This window comes from Phodopus roborovskii, unplaced genomic scaffold, assembly GCF_943737965.1.
Source record: "Phodopus roborovskii unplaced genomic scaffold, PHOROB, whole genome shotgun sequence".
Classification (NCBI taxonomy): domain Eukaryota; kingdom Metazoa; phylum Chordata; class Mammalia; order Rodentia; family Cricetidae; genus Phodopus; species Phodopus roborovskii.
The window spans coordinates 49,229,144-49,248,669 of record NW_026126407.1 but is presented as its reverse complement, the minus strand read 5'-3'; the positions used below and the strand labels follow the sequence as shown (position 1 = coordinate 49,248,669).

Below are 19,526 nucleotides of genomic sequence, written 5' to 3'. Positions count from 1 at the left end.
TGGGGAAAGCAAAGCTTGAAGACTGGAAGCTGGGGGCCAAGGATTGACAATTGCCTCTGCAGGGAAGAAAAGTCCACCCAACCTCCCTTCCTCCCTCCCATCTTGTGCTTAAGGCCATGTGAATCAAGGTCTCAAAAGCTATCTCCACTCACAAGCAGTCTGTGAAGCTTTTATTTCAACAGGGAAGTAATAAAATCTATATACAGTCTAAAACCAGTAGAAAAGGTGAGTAAAAAGACCCACAGTCCATCTGGGTCCTGCCAGGAGTGGTGGCACACGCCTTTAATCCTAGCACGTGGGAGGTGGAGGCAGGTGAATCTGTGAATTCCAGGCTAGCCTGTTCGATATAGTGAGTTCCAGGACAGCCAGAGCTACATAGTGAGACCCTGTCTCAAAACAACAATCTATGGAGTGAAATGAATGGTGGGCCGGGCAAGCATCGTACCTGGCGCCCAGAGAAGAGCCTGGGCATTTCTCTGGTAGAAGTTAAGAGCGGGGCCTAAAGAAAGATCCCTCACCAAGCATAGGGCAGAAATGACACTGCCTAGCTGTTTGAGCCTGTCTGTCTGTCTCCACAAGACAGGCAGAAATTCCAAGGCCATCATGTAGGACCAGCCTGACTGACAGACCCAAAGGGAGTCAAAGCTTGGTCTGGATTTTGTTAGCATGTCCAAACCTGCAAAGAAAGGGTTCTGTTTCAGATCCCCTGTGGCACAAGGATCCCCTTCAAGCTGGTCTCTCAACCCTCTACTGTTGCCCCTCATCCGTGCTCAAAGCTCCATCTCATGCAACCCCTGTCATCAGCCTGAGCCACAAGCACTAACCTTCACGGTACTATCCACAGCCCCTGAGAAGAGCCGGCCCCGGGAGACGGCCAGTGCAGTTACACTGCCCTGATGGCGCAGCAGCGTCTGTGTGCAGATCATGTTGTCCATACTCCAGACCTGGGGAAGGGCGACATGTGAGCTATGAGGGCATACCCTGGCCCAGCCACTTCTAGGCCTCGTCCTCCTGTTCCTGGCAGCACATACCCTGAGGGACCGATCATAGGATGCACTGAAGACTTTGGTCTGGTCTGGTGTTGAAATGACTGCCAGGGCATATACTGTGCCCACATGGCCCGTTAGGGTCCGCACCTGCTCTTTGGACTCAATGTCCCATACCTGAAAGGGGGCAGGCCCAAGTAAGTTAGAGATCGGGACCCAAAACAAGGGCAGGAGAGATGGAGGCCTGCTACAGGGTTGCCTAGCTCTTACATGAATGAGGTTCTCATAGGTGCCACAGACAATGTGGTGATTTGTCACAGCAATGGAATAAACACTGCCACCAGATGTCTGCAGGACATGGATGCAGTCGAGAGTCCGAATGTCCCATATCTAGGGAAAAGTATGTCACTTAATCCTCTAGGATTCAGGAGATAGCCTCAAAATATGTAGGAGGGTAGGAAAAGGGCAGAAGGAGCTCCAGAACACCCTAAGAAATGCAGCAGAGGGCACACCTTGATTGTCTGGTAAGAGCCACTGTACAGATAGCTCTGTGCTGCCACCAGGGCCCGCACCCAGTGGTTGAGGCCTGTGAGCTCCTTCTTCAACTTTAGCTCAGTGCCCACGATGTCCCAAACCTGTAGGGATGAACATGAGCCTGGGCTAGCAAGGCATCCACTGCCCAGGGACCCCCACATACATGTGCACTCCTTGCCCATACCTTGATGGCCTTCAGAGAGCCACTGAAGAGCATGTTATGGGAGGATACCAGTGTGCACACAGGGTTGTCGTGGGCCCGGATGGTGTTTACCTTCTGCAGGTTCTGGATATCCCACACCTGTAGGGGATGACAGTAAACCCCAGGACTCAGGGCTAGTGAGGAAGGAAAGAACACTGGGCTTTCTCTGCCCCTCACCCCTCATCCTGTGCTCCACTCACAATGATGGTGCAGTCTGCAGAACCACTGTATAGTTTGCACCTGGGGAAGCAAAGTCAATATATGGCAGCAGAAGCTACCACACCATACCCTGGCTGCCCCAAGAACCAACTTGACTTGGTCCCAGGGGCATGGCTTTTCCCCACTGCTGAGCCCATTCTCAGTTTGCATAGTTGGATGTGAACAACCAGTCTGGGAAACATTTGATGGCTGAGCTGAGCAAACGGGGAGGTCACTATCCTGAATACCAAGTCCCAAGGGGGTTAACACCACCAGTAAGTTGAGCAAGGCCCTTGCTGTCAATACCTAGCATGACTACACACAGCCCAACACAACATGAGAAAGGAGGGCCAGGCTTGGGAAGAGCCTATTGAGAGCATGGCAGCTGCCACATGAACTACAACCAGAGTTAAGCCCAAGGTACTTGCCATCCTGGTGACAGTTGAGCTGTCCTACCCTCTAAGAGTGCCACCTCTAGCTTCTAGCCCCCTGATATACTAGGGCAAGGATATGCTCTGCTGGGAGCTCACAGATTGTCACATAGGAACCCAGTATTGCTCAGGTGTGAGTGTTCCATGGATGGAACAGACATAAACTACACAGGCTCATACAGGCCCAGGGCCCATAGGAGGGTGTCAGTACAGCACATCCTGGCCCTGGCCCTGTGGTCAGTGGGTATAACATCAAGACTCACCCCTGGATGCAGAGTGCCAGCACAATACCATCATGGCCCTCCAGTGTCTTTTGGCACTTGTAAGTGGTACATGTGTCCCACACCTGCAGAGATCAGGCCAGACCAGGTCCCCACAAGGTCAGGTCAGTCCGGTGCCAAAATGACAAGATAACACCCATTAAGGGAGAAGACCCAACCATGGATAGGAGGCAGCAGAGGGTGGCATGCAGTGCCCACCTGAACCCAGCCATGCTGCAGAACCTGTGGACCAGGACCCCACTGACCTTGATCGTCTTGTCAGAAGAGCCACTGAAGAGCAGGTCACCCATAGAATAGACACAGAGACACCAGACAGGGCCCTGGTGGCCCACAAAGGTCCCTTTGCACTTGAAGATCTGCTGAGGGTCATAGGCTGCAAACAGTAGATGTTAATGAGGGACTGGTAGGGCTCTGGGGACAATGTTAGCAGCACTGGGCTATACTCACATCCAAGGATACCCATGTTCAGGCGTGCATTGATGTGAGAAAGCTCATCCTGCAAGGCCAAGAACAGAGCAGAGATTGGCTGGGTGGAATGGACACAACCTCTGGTGACACTATGGAGCCCCAAGCATAGGGTCAGTTCTTACTGGACACAGACCCTTAAACCCTGAGCACTAGGGGCAAAGGCAAGAGGAGGGACCCCAATCTATCCTCCTGTGTCTCGCTGCTGCAACCCTCACATACTCACATTCAACATGGATGCATCCCTCCGGAACTCCATGAGGTCCTCACTGAGCTTGCTCTGGTTCTCATCCAGGACATCTGAGAAACAAGAAAGGTATTACTGGGGTCCAGAGAAGTGCTGAACCCCATGTTTTCTGGACTAGATCTTACCAAACTTGAGCTCAAGGCTCTTCTCCAGCTGGTCAATCTTCTCTGAGAGCTTGCCCAGCATGGAGCGCAAGAAGGCAATCTCCTGGTCTTTCTGGGCCAGTGCCACATGCATCTCATGAAAGCGGTCATCAGTCTGCTGCAGGAATTCCTTCAGGCCCTCAAAGCGGCATGTTTCCAAGTGTGTCTCATATGTGTCCTGATTCCCGATAAACGTGCACCTGGGGGAATAGGACAGTTGCCCACCTGCCTTTCTGGCAACACTGACCCTTAGCGTCCCTAACCTAATTAAATCCCTCAAGTCATCACGGCCATACCCAATACCCCCGGATCCAGATTTATTTATTTATTATGCATACAGTGTTCTGTATGCATGTATCCCTGCAGGCTAGAAAAAAACATTAGGTCTCAGTTGTGAGGGAACCGAACTCAGGACCTCTGGAAGAACCAGCTAGAGTTCTTACCTATGAGTCATCTCTTCAACCCCTCGCCAACAAAATCTTATCATGCCTCAAGGATCCCTCCCTCCCTGAGAACAAAACTTCTGTCCATCAACAGCCTCCCTGCTCTGAACAGCTAGGCATAATTCTTCTTTCCTTCTGCCCCTGCCTCCCCTCCATTCCCATTTCAGCCATTTGTTTAAGTCTATGCCCTTTTACCCACCTTCCCTGATACCCCACTTCCAACCTGTTCAGTCCTGTGTTCTCCTGGGCACTGGATATGTGGGCTGTGATGGCAGTCATTAGTGTGGCTCCCAGCTCTGGTCCATCTCCCAGGCACCAGCTCCCAGAAGCCTTCAGCTAATGAACTCAAACCCACCAGCCCACAGCCCACCCCCGCCCACTCACCCGTACTTAGAGTGGGGACACTTGATGTGCTCGCATTCTTTCAGGTGGGCCTCTAGATTCATCTTGAGAAGGGGAGGACAGCTGGGGTTGTTGGGGCAGCGCACAGGCCTGTAGTCACAGCTGTTCTCGTGGTCCCTGTGCATATGCAGGACATAGGCCTGAGCTGAGAGCATCCACAGTGTAGCCTCAGACAGTAAACATGCTCAGTGACCCCAGGGAGATGGAGAATCAGGAGGTACTCACTTGCGGGCACTAAGCTTGATGGTGAAGGGGCAGCCCCTTGGGTCTACCTCAAAGACACCAGGCTTTCCAGAGCCTGCTGCATGGCAACCATGCCGACAATGTATGAAGAGCTCTCCAATCTGCTCAGCTACTGCAATGTTGTTCACCACCACTGTCAGCTTGGCATTGTCCACAGGGCACTTCTCTGGGAGAGGAGGACATGCTGAACCCACCACCTGCCCAGCCACCTCTCAACCTGGCAGCTTTGCCCAGTGGGAAGCCAAGTCTTGGGAAAGGGAGGTGCAATGACAGGACAGGTCAACAGAAGCCCATTAGGTGCTTTGTCTATTCTTTCATCTGCCCCAAGGCTCCTATCTAGGAAAAGCTGCACAGTAGACCTCCCAGAGGATAAACAGGTAGTGACAGAGGCCTCTTAGCTGACCCAGTAGTCTTGGGCAGGGTCAAGGGGTAGTGAGTGGGCAGACAGTAGAAAGGTAATTAGATTGGTATAGAACAGAAGCAGGGGCTGCCAGGGATAACAGCATCTGTTGGAGCTCAAGCCCTCACCCTGGGACCCATCCCATGTCCACCACAGCAAAGGCTCTGAGTCTAGAGACATCAGGAAATTGCAGTCTGCTTTGCTTTAGAGGTCCTTTGCCAGGCGGGCTTGAGCCCTTGCAACACTATTCCAGGCCCGGGAGAGGCCACACAAGCCTGGATGGGAAACCAGTGACCTCTGCTGGCAGCCTGGGAAGTAGCAGGGTGGGGACCACCCACCACCCTCCCCAGGTCTGGATTGGAGGCACAAGCCTACCTGACTTCAAGGCGCATCGTCTACAGAACGTGTGCTGTGGGGACAAAAAGTGGACTTGGGGGATGTTGTAGTTGTCTTCCCTCTAAGTCAAGGTCAGTGGTAGCCCAGAGCTCACATCATCCCACACCACTGCAAAGAGTACCTTCCTGACAGCCAGCTTAGGCCAGCAGTTCACTGGTTCACTGGCCTGAGTATCAAAGGGAGCACCTGGGACTGGGGAGTAATAGTGTCTGTGACCTCACCCCACATGTAGTAATCACAGGGTCCTTGAACACACTGCAGCAGAGCTGGCAACACAGCTTTACTGAGGGCTGCTCAGCAAATACCAACGGTTCCTAGACAGAGCAGAGAGAAGTCAGATGATCAGGAGGTGGGCCTGGAGTGCTAAGGTGAGGGTTTTGGGAATAGACCCTCAGTAACATTAACTGCCCAAGCCACCTGCGTGTCCACCCTGTCCACAGCTGTTCTCTAGGGCTGGACCTATCCTGTTGAAGGTGCTGTTGAACTAGAGAACCAAAAGAGGAACAAAGGCAAGGGGTGTGGCTCAGAGGCAGGCCGTAAGCAGTGACCAACCACACATAAGCATCTGTACAGGGTCTCAGCCAGCCTTACTGGTCCCCCTTCCTGGCATACAGATTAGAGCCCCATCCTCCCACCACTCATCCCCAGGCAGCCTTCAGACAGGAATGGGAGATGTAACCCTGAACTTCAACATGGACCAGAGGCCCTAACCAGGTCTGACCTACCCTCACTGTGTGCTGTGTTGATGTGGCCTGAGGGGACAGTGCAGCAGTGGCAACCCTAGAAGACGGTTCCTGTCAAGCCTACCACACCTACCGGCTCCTCCTCCTCCTCAGGCAGCGAGAACGTGGAGCGCAGGGACATGCTGGACTCGGAGTGTAGGGAGCGGACAGAGATGGCTGAGTCAGAGCGGCGAGGAGTGTTGATAGGGGGCTGCATAGATGGAGGCAGCCTATCAGGGGGTTGAGCCCTGTGGAGGCAGGGGTGCCCCTAAGCCACCCCAATTCCAGCAAGCCCACAAGGCCGAGGATTATATGTGGGAGGCTGGTGTGGCCTCAGTCCCTGCTGCTGTGGTGGCCAGTCCTGGCCTTTGGTCCTGGGCTGCCCGTTCCTGCCTGCCAATTTTCTTTGTGTAAATGGAGAGATTTCCTGCTATTCAATTCCACAGGACATGCTCAGGCTTCTTCCTGCTTCCCGTGAAGGAATGTGGACTGCAGAGAGGCTGCATCCACCAGCCAATCCTGGAGCAGGTAAGACTCCAGATTACTGAACAGAAAAGAGTAGAAGCCTGGTCAAGGAGCTGTGGCCATGGCTAAGAGGCCTTCTTCACCAGGAGACACTAGATCCAGCCAAGGAGGTTCATTGTACCGGCAGGAATGTTCTACCAGAGGCTGACCTAGCCTCCTGAGACTGGAGGGAAGCAACCTTTGATGAGGTTCAAAGGAGAGAGAGGCACAGTATCTACGAGCCACTGCTGTCATAGCTCTTCCCTGCAGGCTGACAGACACCTGCAGCCCCATTTGTGAGCAATGACTTCTCTTGGACCCAATGTCCTGGGCCCACCTGCCACTCCTGAGCCTATGTCCAGAACAGGAAAGAGTGCCACAGAACAGAGATGCAGCCAATCCCAGTGATGGGTGTCCCTGAACAGGAGGTAGAGACTAGACATGTATTTCATTCACCAGGGCAGTGCCCATCTCCTTTAACTATGATGTCCCAAGTGACACCTTGCATGGGAAAACCATGTGACCCAGAGGGCAAAGTTAAAGGAAGTGAGTCAAACATCCCCTGAAGCAGCAGTGGCCGGCATGGGAACAAGGGGCACCAGGCAGGCACAGAGCTGCACTCTCCTCTGTCTACTGGCCAGAGCAGCTCCTAGGCTCCCACCCTGAGCACAAGAACTGAGGCCAGGCCAGTAGGATGGGGTGGAAATGGCTGCCCACCAGTCCACAGCAAACAGAAGATTCCAGTATATCTTTAAAGCTACTGTACCCTGTAGATGCCCCAAAACCAGAGGCACAAAGAGTCTACTTCCAAGACCTGGGTTGCAGTTAGAGGAGCTGGGTGGAAACTCAGACAGGTGAAGCTGTGGCTGTGGGGAGCATGGTACAATATATCCGACTCATCCTTGGGCTTAGTGCTGTGCCAGGCCCATAACATGCCTATTCAGAATTTATTTTCTCATTGGAAAGGGGGAAGGGGAAAGGGGGCTGGGTATAGCAGCATGTGCCTTTAATCTCAGCACTTGGGAGAAAGATAGGCAGATCTCTAAGTTCATGGACATCCTGGTCTTACATAATGAGTACATAATGAGGGACAATGAGAGTTATGTAGAGAGACCCTGCTCAAAAACCAAAAATGAAAACAAACAACAACAACAAAAAACCTACTAAAAATAAACCAGCTGTCCTCTGTCCCTCGGCAGATTCACTTGAGAAAACCTTTTGTGGCTCCCACCTCACTTAAGAACTAAAACTTCCAGACCTTGGCCTTCAGGGTCCATGACCTCAAGCCCAGTCCCACAAACTGGCGGCTTCCTGCCACCATCCAGCTACAGGAGCGTCCTCCTAGTCTCAAGAACGTGGCAAGTGGCTTAGACCTCAAGGTGCTTCACTGTTCTCACTTCTCTGATCTCCTGTCAGAGTTGAGGGCCTGGTAGAAGGGTTAGGAATCATACTAGGCTCCCGCATCATGGGGACCTACCATGCTGTCCTCTTCATCCCGTGGTGAATAGGCAAGGGTGCTAGAGGAGGAAGGTGTCCTGCGATGCTGTTTGTATGTGCTGGTCCCATCAGCTGCTAAAGAGAGAGGGGAAGGGCTGAGTGACATGACTGTCAGTGAAAGAAGGGATTAAGGCAGTGGGGATAGCAGGCTGCTGGCGGAGCCTATGTCTATGGGACCCTTTGGATTGTCTCTAGTTTTCATCTTCCCTAGCAGTAAGAGGGTCCTGGAATGGAACATGGTATCTGAGATTGTCTTCCAAGGTGAGACCAGTAAAGGTTCATCAGCCTGGCCCTGCAGATAACTGAGGATGGATTCTGCTAGCTGCCCCATCCTTACCAACTGAAGACTTTTAAATTGTTTATTTCCCTCCTCTGGTGTGGAGAACCCAGGACCTAGTTCATGCTAATCAAGAGCAACAAATCCCCAGCCTTGTTTTTCTTTTTTAACTTTATGTGTTTAAGGGTTTTGCCTACATGTACATCTGTGTACCACACATATGGCTAGTACTCATGGAGGCCAGATGGCATCAGATCTCCTAGAACTGGAGTTACAGGTTGACGTGTAACACAATGTAGATGCTAAAAATTGAACCTGGGTCCTTTGAAGAACCACTAAGACATCTTTCTAGATCCAACTCTTGCTTGAGTTTGGCTTTTTGGAACACAGTCTCACTTGATTAGCTTTGACTTAGTATGTAGACCAGGCTGGCCTGGAACTCAGAAGAGATCTATCTATCTCTATCTCCCAGAGGGCTGGGATTAGTGGTGTGCCTGGCTCAATCCTCGTTTTAAGACAGGATCTCTCTATGTAGCTCAGGGTTACTTGAAATGCATTTATTTTCCTGCCTCCATCTTTGGAGTGCTAGGATGACAGGTGAACACCACCATACCCAGCTAAGACGTTTCATTCAGAGCCTGACAGAGGGCCCTCTGTGCCTATCTGGGTATACAATCAACCCCCAATTGTGCATGAGTGGCATGGCACCTTTTCTAGGGTAGATCATTTGGGTACATCCCTTTGACCTTCAAGGTAACTCTGTCAAGTTGAGTTCTCTGACAGCCTCAGTTCAGAAGAGGAAACTGAGGCACAGAGAGACTGAAGGGCCTCAGCTAATATATGGCCAGGCTAATACCACATTCTGGTAGTCTTGGTTCTCCTGCCTCCTCCCTGGCACAACCAGATTCAGGAACTAGGGCTAGCTAGCCTTATTAGCCTCCCTCCTCTTGCCAACAGAACACCCTGCCCAATCTGGGCCAGAAGCAGGAAGGGGTTCCTGGAGAATAAAATGTCAAGGGTCCACATGGGAACCAGAGAAACACCTCACAGACCCTATAGGCTACAGCACTGGAGACAGGCTACAACCAGCCCAGGTTCAAACAGATTCAGATGTCGAAGCAACCAGAATCTTAAATGCTTCCATTCAAGATCAGGAAATATGACTATCCTGTGACTGAGCCTCTCCATCTGTAATGAGAAAGGCCAGATGAGGCAACAACTGGTACCTCATTGCCTAGCTGACCACCACTAGCCACCCAGAAACCAGGGTATAGCAGACCATATGCCACTTGGGCTCTGGAACCCTCAACAGTAGTGGCAGGTACTATGTAGTCTCTAAAGATAGATGAGACATTAAGCAACAGATTCCTGGGTAAGCAGTGTGGGAGAAGAGGCTCTTTCAAAGCCCCCTGAGGTCATCCACGATTAAAACACACTGGTATGCACTTGGTAGGCCTGTGCCTTCAGCCATGGGAAGGCAATTAAAAAACCAATTAGTAGCTGGTGCACTCCTGCAGTGGAGTGAGTACTGTACTAGAAAAGCAGAACACAATGCCCCAGAACCCTGGCTCTCCCTAGCATTCAGTAAGGATGCTGCCCCACTGCCCCACCCTGTGCTATGTGATCTCTTGAAGCACCTTGTCTGACAACACCGGATCCCACCCTAGGAGAGATGCTGTGCCAATCACACCTTCTTGGACGCTAGGGCCCCATGGCTGAGATGAGGCATGAGTCACTATGACAAGATATAGGTATAACTGGTGGTGCCAGGGAAGTCAGGACAGCTGCCCCCCCCCGGGGGGGGGGATGGGCAAGTTTTCAGGAAGGAGGTGGGGGGGGGCACAGGGACAGGACTGCCTAACTCTGCCCAGCTGGTAGTGGAGACATGGCAAGAAAAAGAGGTCAGGAGACCATTAATGCTCCTTCACCAACACAAGTACCTAGTGCGCTCCCACCAGGAAGTACCCCAAGAACCCAATAGAATACCGATTCTTCCTCATCACAGGCTCACCTTTGGTGATAGTGGCGACGGTCGAGAAGGTAGGCCCAAAGGTCGTTTCCATTCTGGTCTAATAGACAATGGAAAAGGCTTAATGCAATTTGCACAGGGTCACACATACTGACTGACTGACATGCTTACCTGCTGGTGGCTCACCTGCATGCATATACAGGGACATACCATCAACAGGCACAGGCTGTTGTGGGGGACCCTCCAAGGAGGAAAAGGATTGCCAATAGCTCTGCCCTTAGTGGCAAATATATATTATCATGCTGAGGGCCTGGGGTATGGTATGCAGAGGGCAGACCCTCACTCTCAGGTACCTCTCTTACCCCACTGCTGTCTGAGGAGGGAAGGCTGGCAGACCCCCCAGAGAAGCGGTTGTAGCGGGCACTCTTGGCTGAGCTCATGCTCTAGAGAGGCATCCAGGTTCCTCGGGCAGTGTCCCCTATAGGTAGAATACAAATGAAGGGCTTTGGAGGTGACATCCCAGGGACCTGGAAGTCATCCCAGCTTCCCCACCTGGTAGACCTCTGGCCAGTCCATCACAAGGCAAATGTTAATTTCTTCCTACCTCTGTTGGTAGGTCCACAGTGGACAAGGGCTTCCTGCCCCTCATTCAAAGTTGTAAAGGCCCCAGGTATAGGAAAGGAGGCCCCTGAGGACAGGAGACCTTTAGTGGTACCATCCCTTCAGGCCTGGACCTTTTTGAGGAACCCACCCTGCTCTACCACTGAAGTAAAAACCCCATCTGATCTGCTTATCTGGTCCTGATCATAGCTTATCACTTTGAGGCCTGCCCCTTTGCAGGTCAAATGTCCTGATGGCTTAGGCTAGGTCTTGCTTTCTACCCATCCATTAGACTGGGCCTAAGGTGTAGCACACACACCAGGACTTAGTCATAGGAGGACCAGAGAACATGAATGTGTTCTCTGTCACAGCAGATGCTATCAGGAGACCTAGCCAGGATCACCAAGAATTCACAGGCAAAGTCACTTGAGCCTGTTTTCCAACTGTGGTCATACAGGGCAAGCCACCTATACCAACTGTGCCGTTCAGGGATTATGGTTACAGAGGGAAGCATGCAAGGGCCAGTGTCCCTGCTCTGCCCAGAAGAGGGGACAGGAGAAAGGGTAGACACTTGTCATCTGCAGGGAAGGGAAGATAAGAAAGAGACCCAGTCACCAGGTCATACTCAGGACAGGTCCAGGACAACACCCATCATGTGACACTACAGCATTATATACTGCAGGGACATAGCACTGTCAGAAGGCATCCCCTAAGGGTTTCCCACCTCTCAGGACTCTGCAAGGGTGGAGCTAAGAGGGCACCACTGTTCAACAAACAAGCAAGCAGCAGCCTTACTTTAGTCCCAGAGAGCTTCCTGCAGGGAGCAGGGTTGCTGTGGAATAGAATGTTTGTTTAACTATGTAAAGATGAGCTGCATTTGTTTAGTGTGTTACTATTTCACCTTGCCTACCTAAGGCACCTGAATGGTTTAATAAGAAGCTGAATGGTCAATAGCTTGGCAGAGGGGAAATAGGCAGGGCTGGCAGGCAGAGAGAAAAGGGGTACCAACCAGCTAGACACAGAAGCAGGAAAGCAAGATGGACAGTGCATAGATGATGTAAACAAGTCTCAGGGCAGCACATAAATGAATAGAAGTGGGTTAATTTAAGTTTAAAAAAAACCAGCTAGAAACAAGCTAAGGCTAAGCATTCATAATTAATAGGTCTCCATGTCATGATTTGGGGGCTGGTGCTCCAAGAAAGCCTGCTTCATGGTGTCGAATCAACTGTGCGCTCTCTCTCTCTCATGAGGTCACCCAGTGATTTGTACCACAGGTTCATTGCCCAGGTGGAGCCTCTGAAGCAACCTTCCAGAGAGACATGGCAGGGGAGCATCCGTTCTACACACCAGGACCATGCCACTCAGTAGCTTGGCTTGTGCCCAGGCCGTTGAGGACAGAGAAGGCACAGAAGGGAGGGAATGCAGAGGGGTCCAGGTGAGTCATGTGCTAAGCGTAGGCCCAGATCAAGGTGAGACAGACAGTTTCTATCCCAGTTCCTTAGGAATATTGCACATGGGCAGCTTCTGCCACTTTCTCCCATCAGGTCCTCCTGACATGGTGTCACACAAATACAAGAAGGCCACACAGTCTGTCCCACTTTACTCAGAGTTGTTTAGCCCCATCCAGAGAGCTCTGAGGAAGGACTGGCTCCCAACCTGTCTACAACCCCTGTTGGTCCCTGGTCCTTTCCTTTTCATGACCAGGCCTCACCTACCTCTTCAGCTGCCACCTGCAATTCAATCTACCTGACATGGACTCACTTAGCCTTTGGGCCTCAGGCTTCAACCCTCCACCTCACAAATCAGGGTCAATTTTGGCCTCTGTAATTGGCACTGTCAGGAACTTGCCATCTGTCATTCTAAGTATCCTCAAGTACAGGTAAGTGGATTTCTCTAAAAAGCAGGCCAAAGCCTACCTCTTCTGACCTTAGCTTCATGCCACACAGCTTCCATGACAGTTGCCAATGCAAACCAGAGGCTTCTATAGTAGTTACCTCAATACCACCTGTGGCCTACCTGTAGTTCTAGGGTTTGGCTCTATGTATTTCTGAGTGACAGGCAAGCTCAGAGGAGGTAGTCCTGGGGCAGAGATGTGAATATGGCCAGTAGCAACCCTCCACTCTTCTTCCCCTTCCCCCCCAGCAGTCTCTTTCCTGAACAGGAAGGACCTTGATAGCTGCCAGAGTCTTGCTTGTCATGTTGACTTAGATGAAAACACCTTTGCCACAGGGACTTCCAACCAGACTAAACCTGGGGGCTTCAGGCCTGCTCCATCAGTGTGAAAGATTTAACCCTTTGGAGAAATCCAGGAGGTGGGCTCACAGGGTGGAATTAAGAGACAGACCTACATTCCACAGAGTTGTTTCCTAGCACCTGTTGCTTTGGGCTGTGAGCTCAGGAGCACAGTGCCTGGCTTCTCTCTGGTTCTACTGTAACGTTAAAAAAGAAAAAGTACACTTGGCAGCATGCAAATCAGAGGCCAGTCCATAGAGGCAGTATAGAGGAACAGAACTATCGAGAAGAAGCATAGAGCTAAACTGAGCTAGAAAGGAGGGAGGCAGCTTCCCAGTTCATATGGGTTCAGCCTCCTTCAAGAACTGGAGGGAAGGCTAACCTCAGGCTAGAGTCTAGAGCCCCCATCTGTGCACCACCCACAAGGCAGCTACTTCCACAAGCACTACAGGATTGAGCAATACATTGAAGGTGCTCTTCAGGTCAGCTCCCCAGGGCCTGAGTTTTGCAATAACAGGATTCCCCAGCTGGTGGGGGCAGGCTGAGACAGCAGGGAAAGTGTCAAGCAGGCCAAATGCACCACAAGCTGGAAACTACACCCTGCTGAGGCTCTCTGGAAGAAAGCTATCAACCAGGGTAGGAACTCCTTAGGGGTTATGTGTCCTAGAAGCCTGATCATGCCTGTCCTCTAATTCCTAGGGTTGGAAGGATAGCTTTCTATAAGGTTGGCAGCCCATTCTCAAGCCAGGACTTGCCACATAAGCTCCCTTGCCCCTTTCCCAAGTTCAAGAAGACTCCTTGACTGTCTGCAGAGCCCAAGACATAAGCCTCTGAGAAAAAGAATCTTACTTTATTTTACTGTTTTCCTTTTTCAGACTCTTTTTTGCCCCACTTATTTTTCTATGTCTTGCATCTGTACATGTGTGTGCCACAGTCCCTACCATGAGTGTGTAGACTGTAGAAGTAGGCTCTCTCCTTCCACTCGGATTGTCGTCTATCTCACAAGATAGCATTTATTTATTTGTTGTGTGTGACTGTGAGTGTATGTGCTATGGCACACATGTGGAGGGAAGAAGACAACTTGGGCAGGTTGGTTCTCCTTCTATTATCTGGGTACCAGGAAATGACCTCACGTCATCTTTGGTGGTAAGTTCCCTTATCTGCTGAGCCATCTCACCAGCCAAAGATTTATCTTTAAAAAAAGAAAAAAACTTTGTTTAGATTCATTTTTAGTATTTTACGTGTATGAGTGTTTTGCCCACATGTGTGTCTGTAGCCACTTGGGTGCCATTTGTAAAGGAGTACGGTTTTCCGCCCACTGCCTGGTCTTGTCCTGCCGCCGCGCCAGCCCCAAATAACACACAGAGACTCTATATTGTTGGCCAGTTACTACTTTCTTATCGGCTAGCTCTGTCTTAAGTATTAACCCATTTGTGTTAATCTATGTATTTCCATGTGGTCTTCTTACCCGGAGCCAGCTGCCGCGTACTGCTCTCTCCAGACTCTCCATCTTGATTCCTCCTTACTCTTTTCCTCCTTGTCTCCTAGTCCCTCCTATCTTCCTTTCCTATTGGCCAACAGTGCTTTATTATTAACCAGTATGAGAAACATATATACATAATGGCATCTCCCATCACCACATTTATGTTGGTACTTAAGGAGATGGTGAGCCTCCATGTGGCTTCTGGGAAATCAAACCTAGTCCCTTGCAACAACATGTGCTCTTAGCCACTAAGCCAACTCTCCACCTCCCCCCACAATTTACCTTAAAAAAAAAAAAAAAATTTTGTGTGTGTGTGTGTGTGTGTGTGTGTGTGTGTGTGTGTGTGTGTAAGTGTTCATATGTACTGGTACCTCCAGAAACAAAAAAAGGAGAGTGCTGGAATCCCTGGAGTTTTAGGTGGTTGTGAGCCACCCACCATAAACACTAGGACCTGAACTCCAGACTGCTACCAGAACAATAAGTGCTCTTAACCAACCCCCACAAGAGTCTATCTTCTTTAAAAAAAAAATTAATTTTATGTGTGTGCAAAACTACATGTATGTCTATGTATGTCTGGAAACCATAAACAGACTCCTCACAAAGGCCAAAAGAAAGCATTGGATCCCCTAGAATTGGAGTTACAAACAGTTATGAGCTGAGAACTGAACCTGGGTCCTCTGTAAAAGCAGAGCCACCTCTCCAGCCCCAATTTAGTCTTTTAAAAACAAAAACCAGTTGAGAGCCTGAGGAAGTTGGATTGGCCAACTTTCAATATACAGTGATACTCTGTCTTGGAGACAGACAGACACAGACACACATACACACACCCTCTATGGGGGAGGTCACTATTTACCTTTACTGTTAGCAGTAGACAAGTAGCTCAAGGCTTGTCTGAGCTGTGGGTAGCAAACAGACTAGACTTCAGCCAGAACACCCTCTGGTTATACTTGCCAAAGTTCCAAGCATATCTCCTGGTATAAGGAAGTCAGTGCAAGAACCTGAAGAACGTCCAGGCTCAAAACCAGATCTGGCTACCAAATCCTATAGAAACAGAGTTGACTGCCATAGCAAGCCACATACACTCCCTCTGGCTTTTCCCTTAATGTCATTTTAGCACATCTTTTCCATCCCAACCAGGCAAAGTATGACAGCCAGGGACCCTAGAATGCCTTCACTTGCCTCAGTGAAGACCTCCCAGAATCCATATAAAACCCTGGGCAGAAGCTTACTTCCCTCCCAGCACCCAGCCCGACTTCTACCCTCAGTTTTCCTGCTGTCTATACCCACAGCCTCAAACTCTGCATGGGGCCTTTAACTGGCCTTTCCTTCCCAGCATTTTGCTGCCGCCTTATACCCATAATCCAGCCTCTGCACCTTCCCTGCCCAGGCTGACTGTCTTCAGAGTTCAGGAAGTGAACTTCAACACCCTCCTGCCAGTGGCACTAGTCTCAACTCACTGTCCTTCCTTTCCCGTCTGTGGCAAAGCAATCAGGCTTTGTCTACAAGTGCAAAGGGTTTTCCACAGGAGGGAACTAGCCAGATCCAGAGCAGACAGAGCTTCTGAGGTATATGCCATTCCATTTGAATGTCTGCTATCTCAAATTCAACTGGTGTCAAACCTGTGGTAACAGGTTTGACTATCTGTTTCTCTTGTGGCTTTGACTTCCTGGTGCCTCCTTCTTCCCATCCATAGAAGCTGAGGTACAGTCTAACTAACGTCCCTGACCAGACAGAAGGGAGAGGACAGAGACCTGCTCAGCCCCATCCCATACTATACCCCTGCTTCTGGCACTCACAGCAGCTCCACCCCTCAAACTTGGCTTTTTTCAAGGCTGTTCCTCCTTGTACCCCCAACCCCAACAATGGGTATCCCCCTGGATCTCTTGAGATTGGATGGCCCTATTTCTTGGTTTCTACCCTGTGACCTTCTTCTACCTGGACTTTCAAGCATCAAGTCCTACATTATCAGCTTATTCCCTAGTGGTCTGTTTTCCTTCAGCCACATGACTCTTCCCTAGGTCTAGTGTTCTGGGGACCTAAGGGTGTCTATTGAAAAATGGGGGTTGGTAGGTTCCTCTCCAAGGGCTTCTTGTGAACAAGCCAATCAGAGAACTGATAAAGTGCTAGGTACCCACTTGCTGTAAGACCAGACTTCCAGGAACCCTGGTCCACAGTAAGATACAACCAGCTGATCAATTTTTCAGGTGGACACAGGCTGGTACTTCACACGCATGGTACTTGTGGCAGAGTGATCATGACCATGGGCCACAAACTCAGACAGACCTGGGTTCAAAGTCTGCTTTGACCATTCAAGAAAGGAATGACTGGGTAAGTTGCTTGACTATAAAACATTGTAATGGATCCAAGTCTGAAAGGAACTGTCAGAGATAACATATAACTAAAAGCTATAGATATACCATCAGCAGCAGCAGCTCTGAGAGATTGGAGTGGAGGCTGAAAAAGGCCAAAAGGCTAGCCCACTGACAAGCCAGTGAGTGTATGGGCACAAAAAGGCTGACCCAAGCTTTGTTCCTTCTGCTCCCTCCATTTCTATCAGTAAACTAGGAACCCCAGTGCACCCTTGGGCTAGTCCCTTGCTAGGTTGAGCCAGGCAGCCCATTACAGAGACTAAGCTGTCTATAGTTTCTGCCCATCTTAGATCTTCCTTCAGCTATACCTTCTTCCTATTTCCCACAACATGCATTGTTTCAGCCACGATTTATACCCATTGGGTGCCGGAGAGTAGGGAGACCCCCCCAATTTAGTCTGAGGGGCAATGGTAGAGAACCCATTTATTTCTGTTCTGTCTGCCACAGATCAGAACTAAAGACCCCGATCTTTTGATTCATTTCCAGAAAGACTCTGATATACAGCTACAAGAAGTTACAGCAAGGAACTTCTAGGATTTAGACACCACTCTTGGCCATTCCTTCTGGTCTGGGGTCACCTTAGTCAGGTTGCGTATAGTGGTTCTCACTTCCTGAAGGAACCGTGGCAAATAGATGCAGGAACCTCAGAGTACTGGAACCGGAGTTTCCACAGAGAAACATGAATGCATGGAGTATCTTTGTGACTGAAACAGCTCTTGCCACATAGATCCCCCCAAATAGGTATCTGGGCATAGCAAGGCCCAAAGAAGACTGAAGAACAAGGCTGAGTGGCTACTGACTGAAGGCCAGCAGTGAACAAAGGAATGAACCTGTAGGGGCATGGAGGAGGGGCTCAAGGGGGGAGATGAGACTGAGGTGGCAGACATCTCTAGCCTTCAGCCTCATCTTGGCCTCTACAAAATATCCAGGCTGGGACAATTGGCTATGTTGAGAGTCAGAGGCAATGATTCAGATTCCTTGATCTTTCCTGCATCTCACCTGAATTATAAAGTTCATCATTATGCATACCTGAAGGCTCTCAGACTTTGCCCTGATCTGCCTCCTAGCTCATCTATACAACTAACTCCCTAGCTTGCTCCAAGCTCATTCTCCCAGGGCCTTTATCCCTCTGGCTCCCTCTACCTGTAAGGCTCTTCAGGCAATGTCTCAAGATTGTTTCTCAATCAGATCTTTGGCTAACTGTAGCGCTCCCTACTAAACAATTTAAGAACGCTCAACGATCACTTTACTTGCATTCAGTTTTGTGAGGTTTTTTTTTTTTTTTTGGTAATATTTATCACAGTTCCTCATGATTTTTAACTCTTGTCAGTCGCTCGCTCCTTTTAAGAATAACAGTTCTGGAGGGTGAGTTGCCACAAGGATACACTTAAAATCTTGGGACATACTTGTAGTAGTACAACAGGGCTGTGGGTACTACTACCATCCAGGGAACAAATCCAGAAATACTGCTCAACATCCTACAATGCACAGGACCCTAGAGGCAGAATGTTCTGTCTCGAAACCGCGTACCAGATGAGCTTATCAGTTTGGAATCCTGCTCTCTGCGGACTCTCCAGAGCCTAGGATACTTTCTGACAAAAAAGTAGCGTTCAGTAAAAGCAGGAGAGCAAAAAGAACGAGAAAGAGAGTGAAGGAAAGGAGTGACAGACGGGTCTGTGGAGAGTCAAGCGGACTTACGGACACTGAGACCCCAGCTGTCTCAGTCCCGCCCCCCCAGTCTAGGCCCACGACCGCTCGTGACGCTCCCAGGCCAGCCCGGGCCCTGCCGCACAGCACGGAATAACGAGCCCAAGATCCAGTGCGACGCGAAAACACTCACCCGCCCGCGGCTGCCTGGGAGCAGCGAGTACACCCTCCGGCATCATATTGCCCCCTCGGCCCGCGGCCCGCAAAGATACAGGATACAGGAGCCGGAAGGGCCCGGGCGCTACGCACGTCGGGACTTGTAGTTTACGGACTCCTGGAACTCCGGCGGCTGCTTCCCACTTTGAATTTCCTAAACTACGACTTCCGGCGACCTCGGCACTAAAGGACCGGATTGGTGGCTTCAGAATCACTCTATGTTGCAGGTCGGAATTTGATTGGCTAAATGCACTCGTCGCTCACGTACCCAATGGCTCTACAAAGGGGAGGATCTTCGAACGACCCAAGATACCGCCTCCAAAAGAAAGTGTACGGTATGATTGGTGGAAACTTCATAATAGCTTGAGAAGCCTATCAGCAGCAAAAGAAGGTGGGCACTTCCTCAGAAACTGTCCAATCACATAAGGAGCAGTTCTATAAACGATTGAGCTTCGGTTGCGACCGGTCTTTTGGGAGTGACTATTGTATTCTGCTCTTTTTTTTGTTATCTCTGTGAGGCACGTTTTTTTGCCGGAAATGGTCGCCAAATGTAACTCGAAGGATCGCTCAATTGCAGGCCAGCCTTTCCTCGAGTGCTGCGGAAGTCTGGGCTCTGCTTTAGTCCTTTTTGTTTAACGT

General features: G+C 50.3%; 1 protein-coding gene across 3 annotated transcripts; it reads right to left on the bottom strand.

Annotated features, from left to right (window-relative positions):
• Positions 1-153: 153 nt before the first annotated feature.
• Traf7 (TNF receptor associated factor 7) lies at positions 154-19,008 on the bottom strand. 3 transcript variants are annotated; one of them, XM_051181217.1, is made up of 21 exons: positions 18,865-19,008; positions 10,703-10,818; positions 10,383-10,440; positions 8,075-8,169; positions 6,188-6,304; positions 5,593-5,685; positions 5,351-5,384; positions 4,558-4,741; positions 4,315-4,449; positions 3,470-3,687; positions 3,324-3,397; positions 3,080-3,128; positions 2,878-3,005; positions 2,615-2,697; positions 1,923-1,962; positions 1,705-1,821; positions 1,499-1,621; positions 1,257-1,376; positions 1,032-1,163; positions 825-944; positions 154-676 (listed from the first exon to the last, which is right to left on the bottom strand). In XM_051181217.1, the coding sequence occupies exons 2-21, from the start codon at positions 10,778-10,780 to the stop codon at positions 662-664; spliced, it is 2,013 nt and encodes a 670-aa protein (XP_051037174.1). In that variant the 5' UTR covers positions 10,781-10,818; positions 18,865-19,008; the 3' UTR covers positions 154-661. The 3 variants fall into 3 exon arrangements, with proteins under 3 accessions (XP_051037174.1, XP_051037176.1, XP_051037175.1); XM_051181219.1 differs by having other exon boundaries at positions 4,321-4,449; XM_051181218.1 differs by having other exon boundaries at positions 8,075-8,166.
• Between the last annotated feature and the right edge of the window lie 518 nt (positions 19,009-19,526).

Coding starts and splice junctions, on each gene's coding strand:
- Traf7 (XM_051181217.1), bottom strand. CDS start 10,780: ATGAGCTCAGCCAAGAGTGCCCGCTACAACCGCTTCTCTGGGGGGTCT. Junction 6,305..8,074: donor GGGATGAAGAGGACAGCATG/GTAGGTCCCCAT, acceptor CCATCTATGCAG/CCCCCTATCAACACTCCTCG. Junction 5,385..5,592: donor CTGTGATTACTACATGTGGG/GTGAGGTCACAG, acceptor TTGTCCCCACAG/CACACGTTCTGTAGACGATG.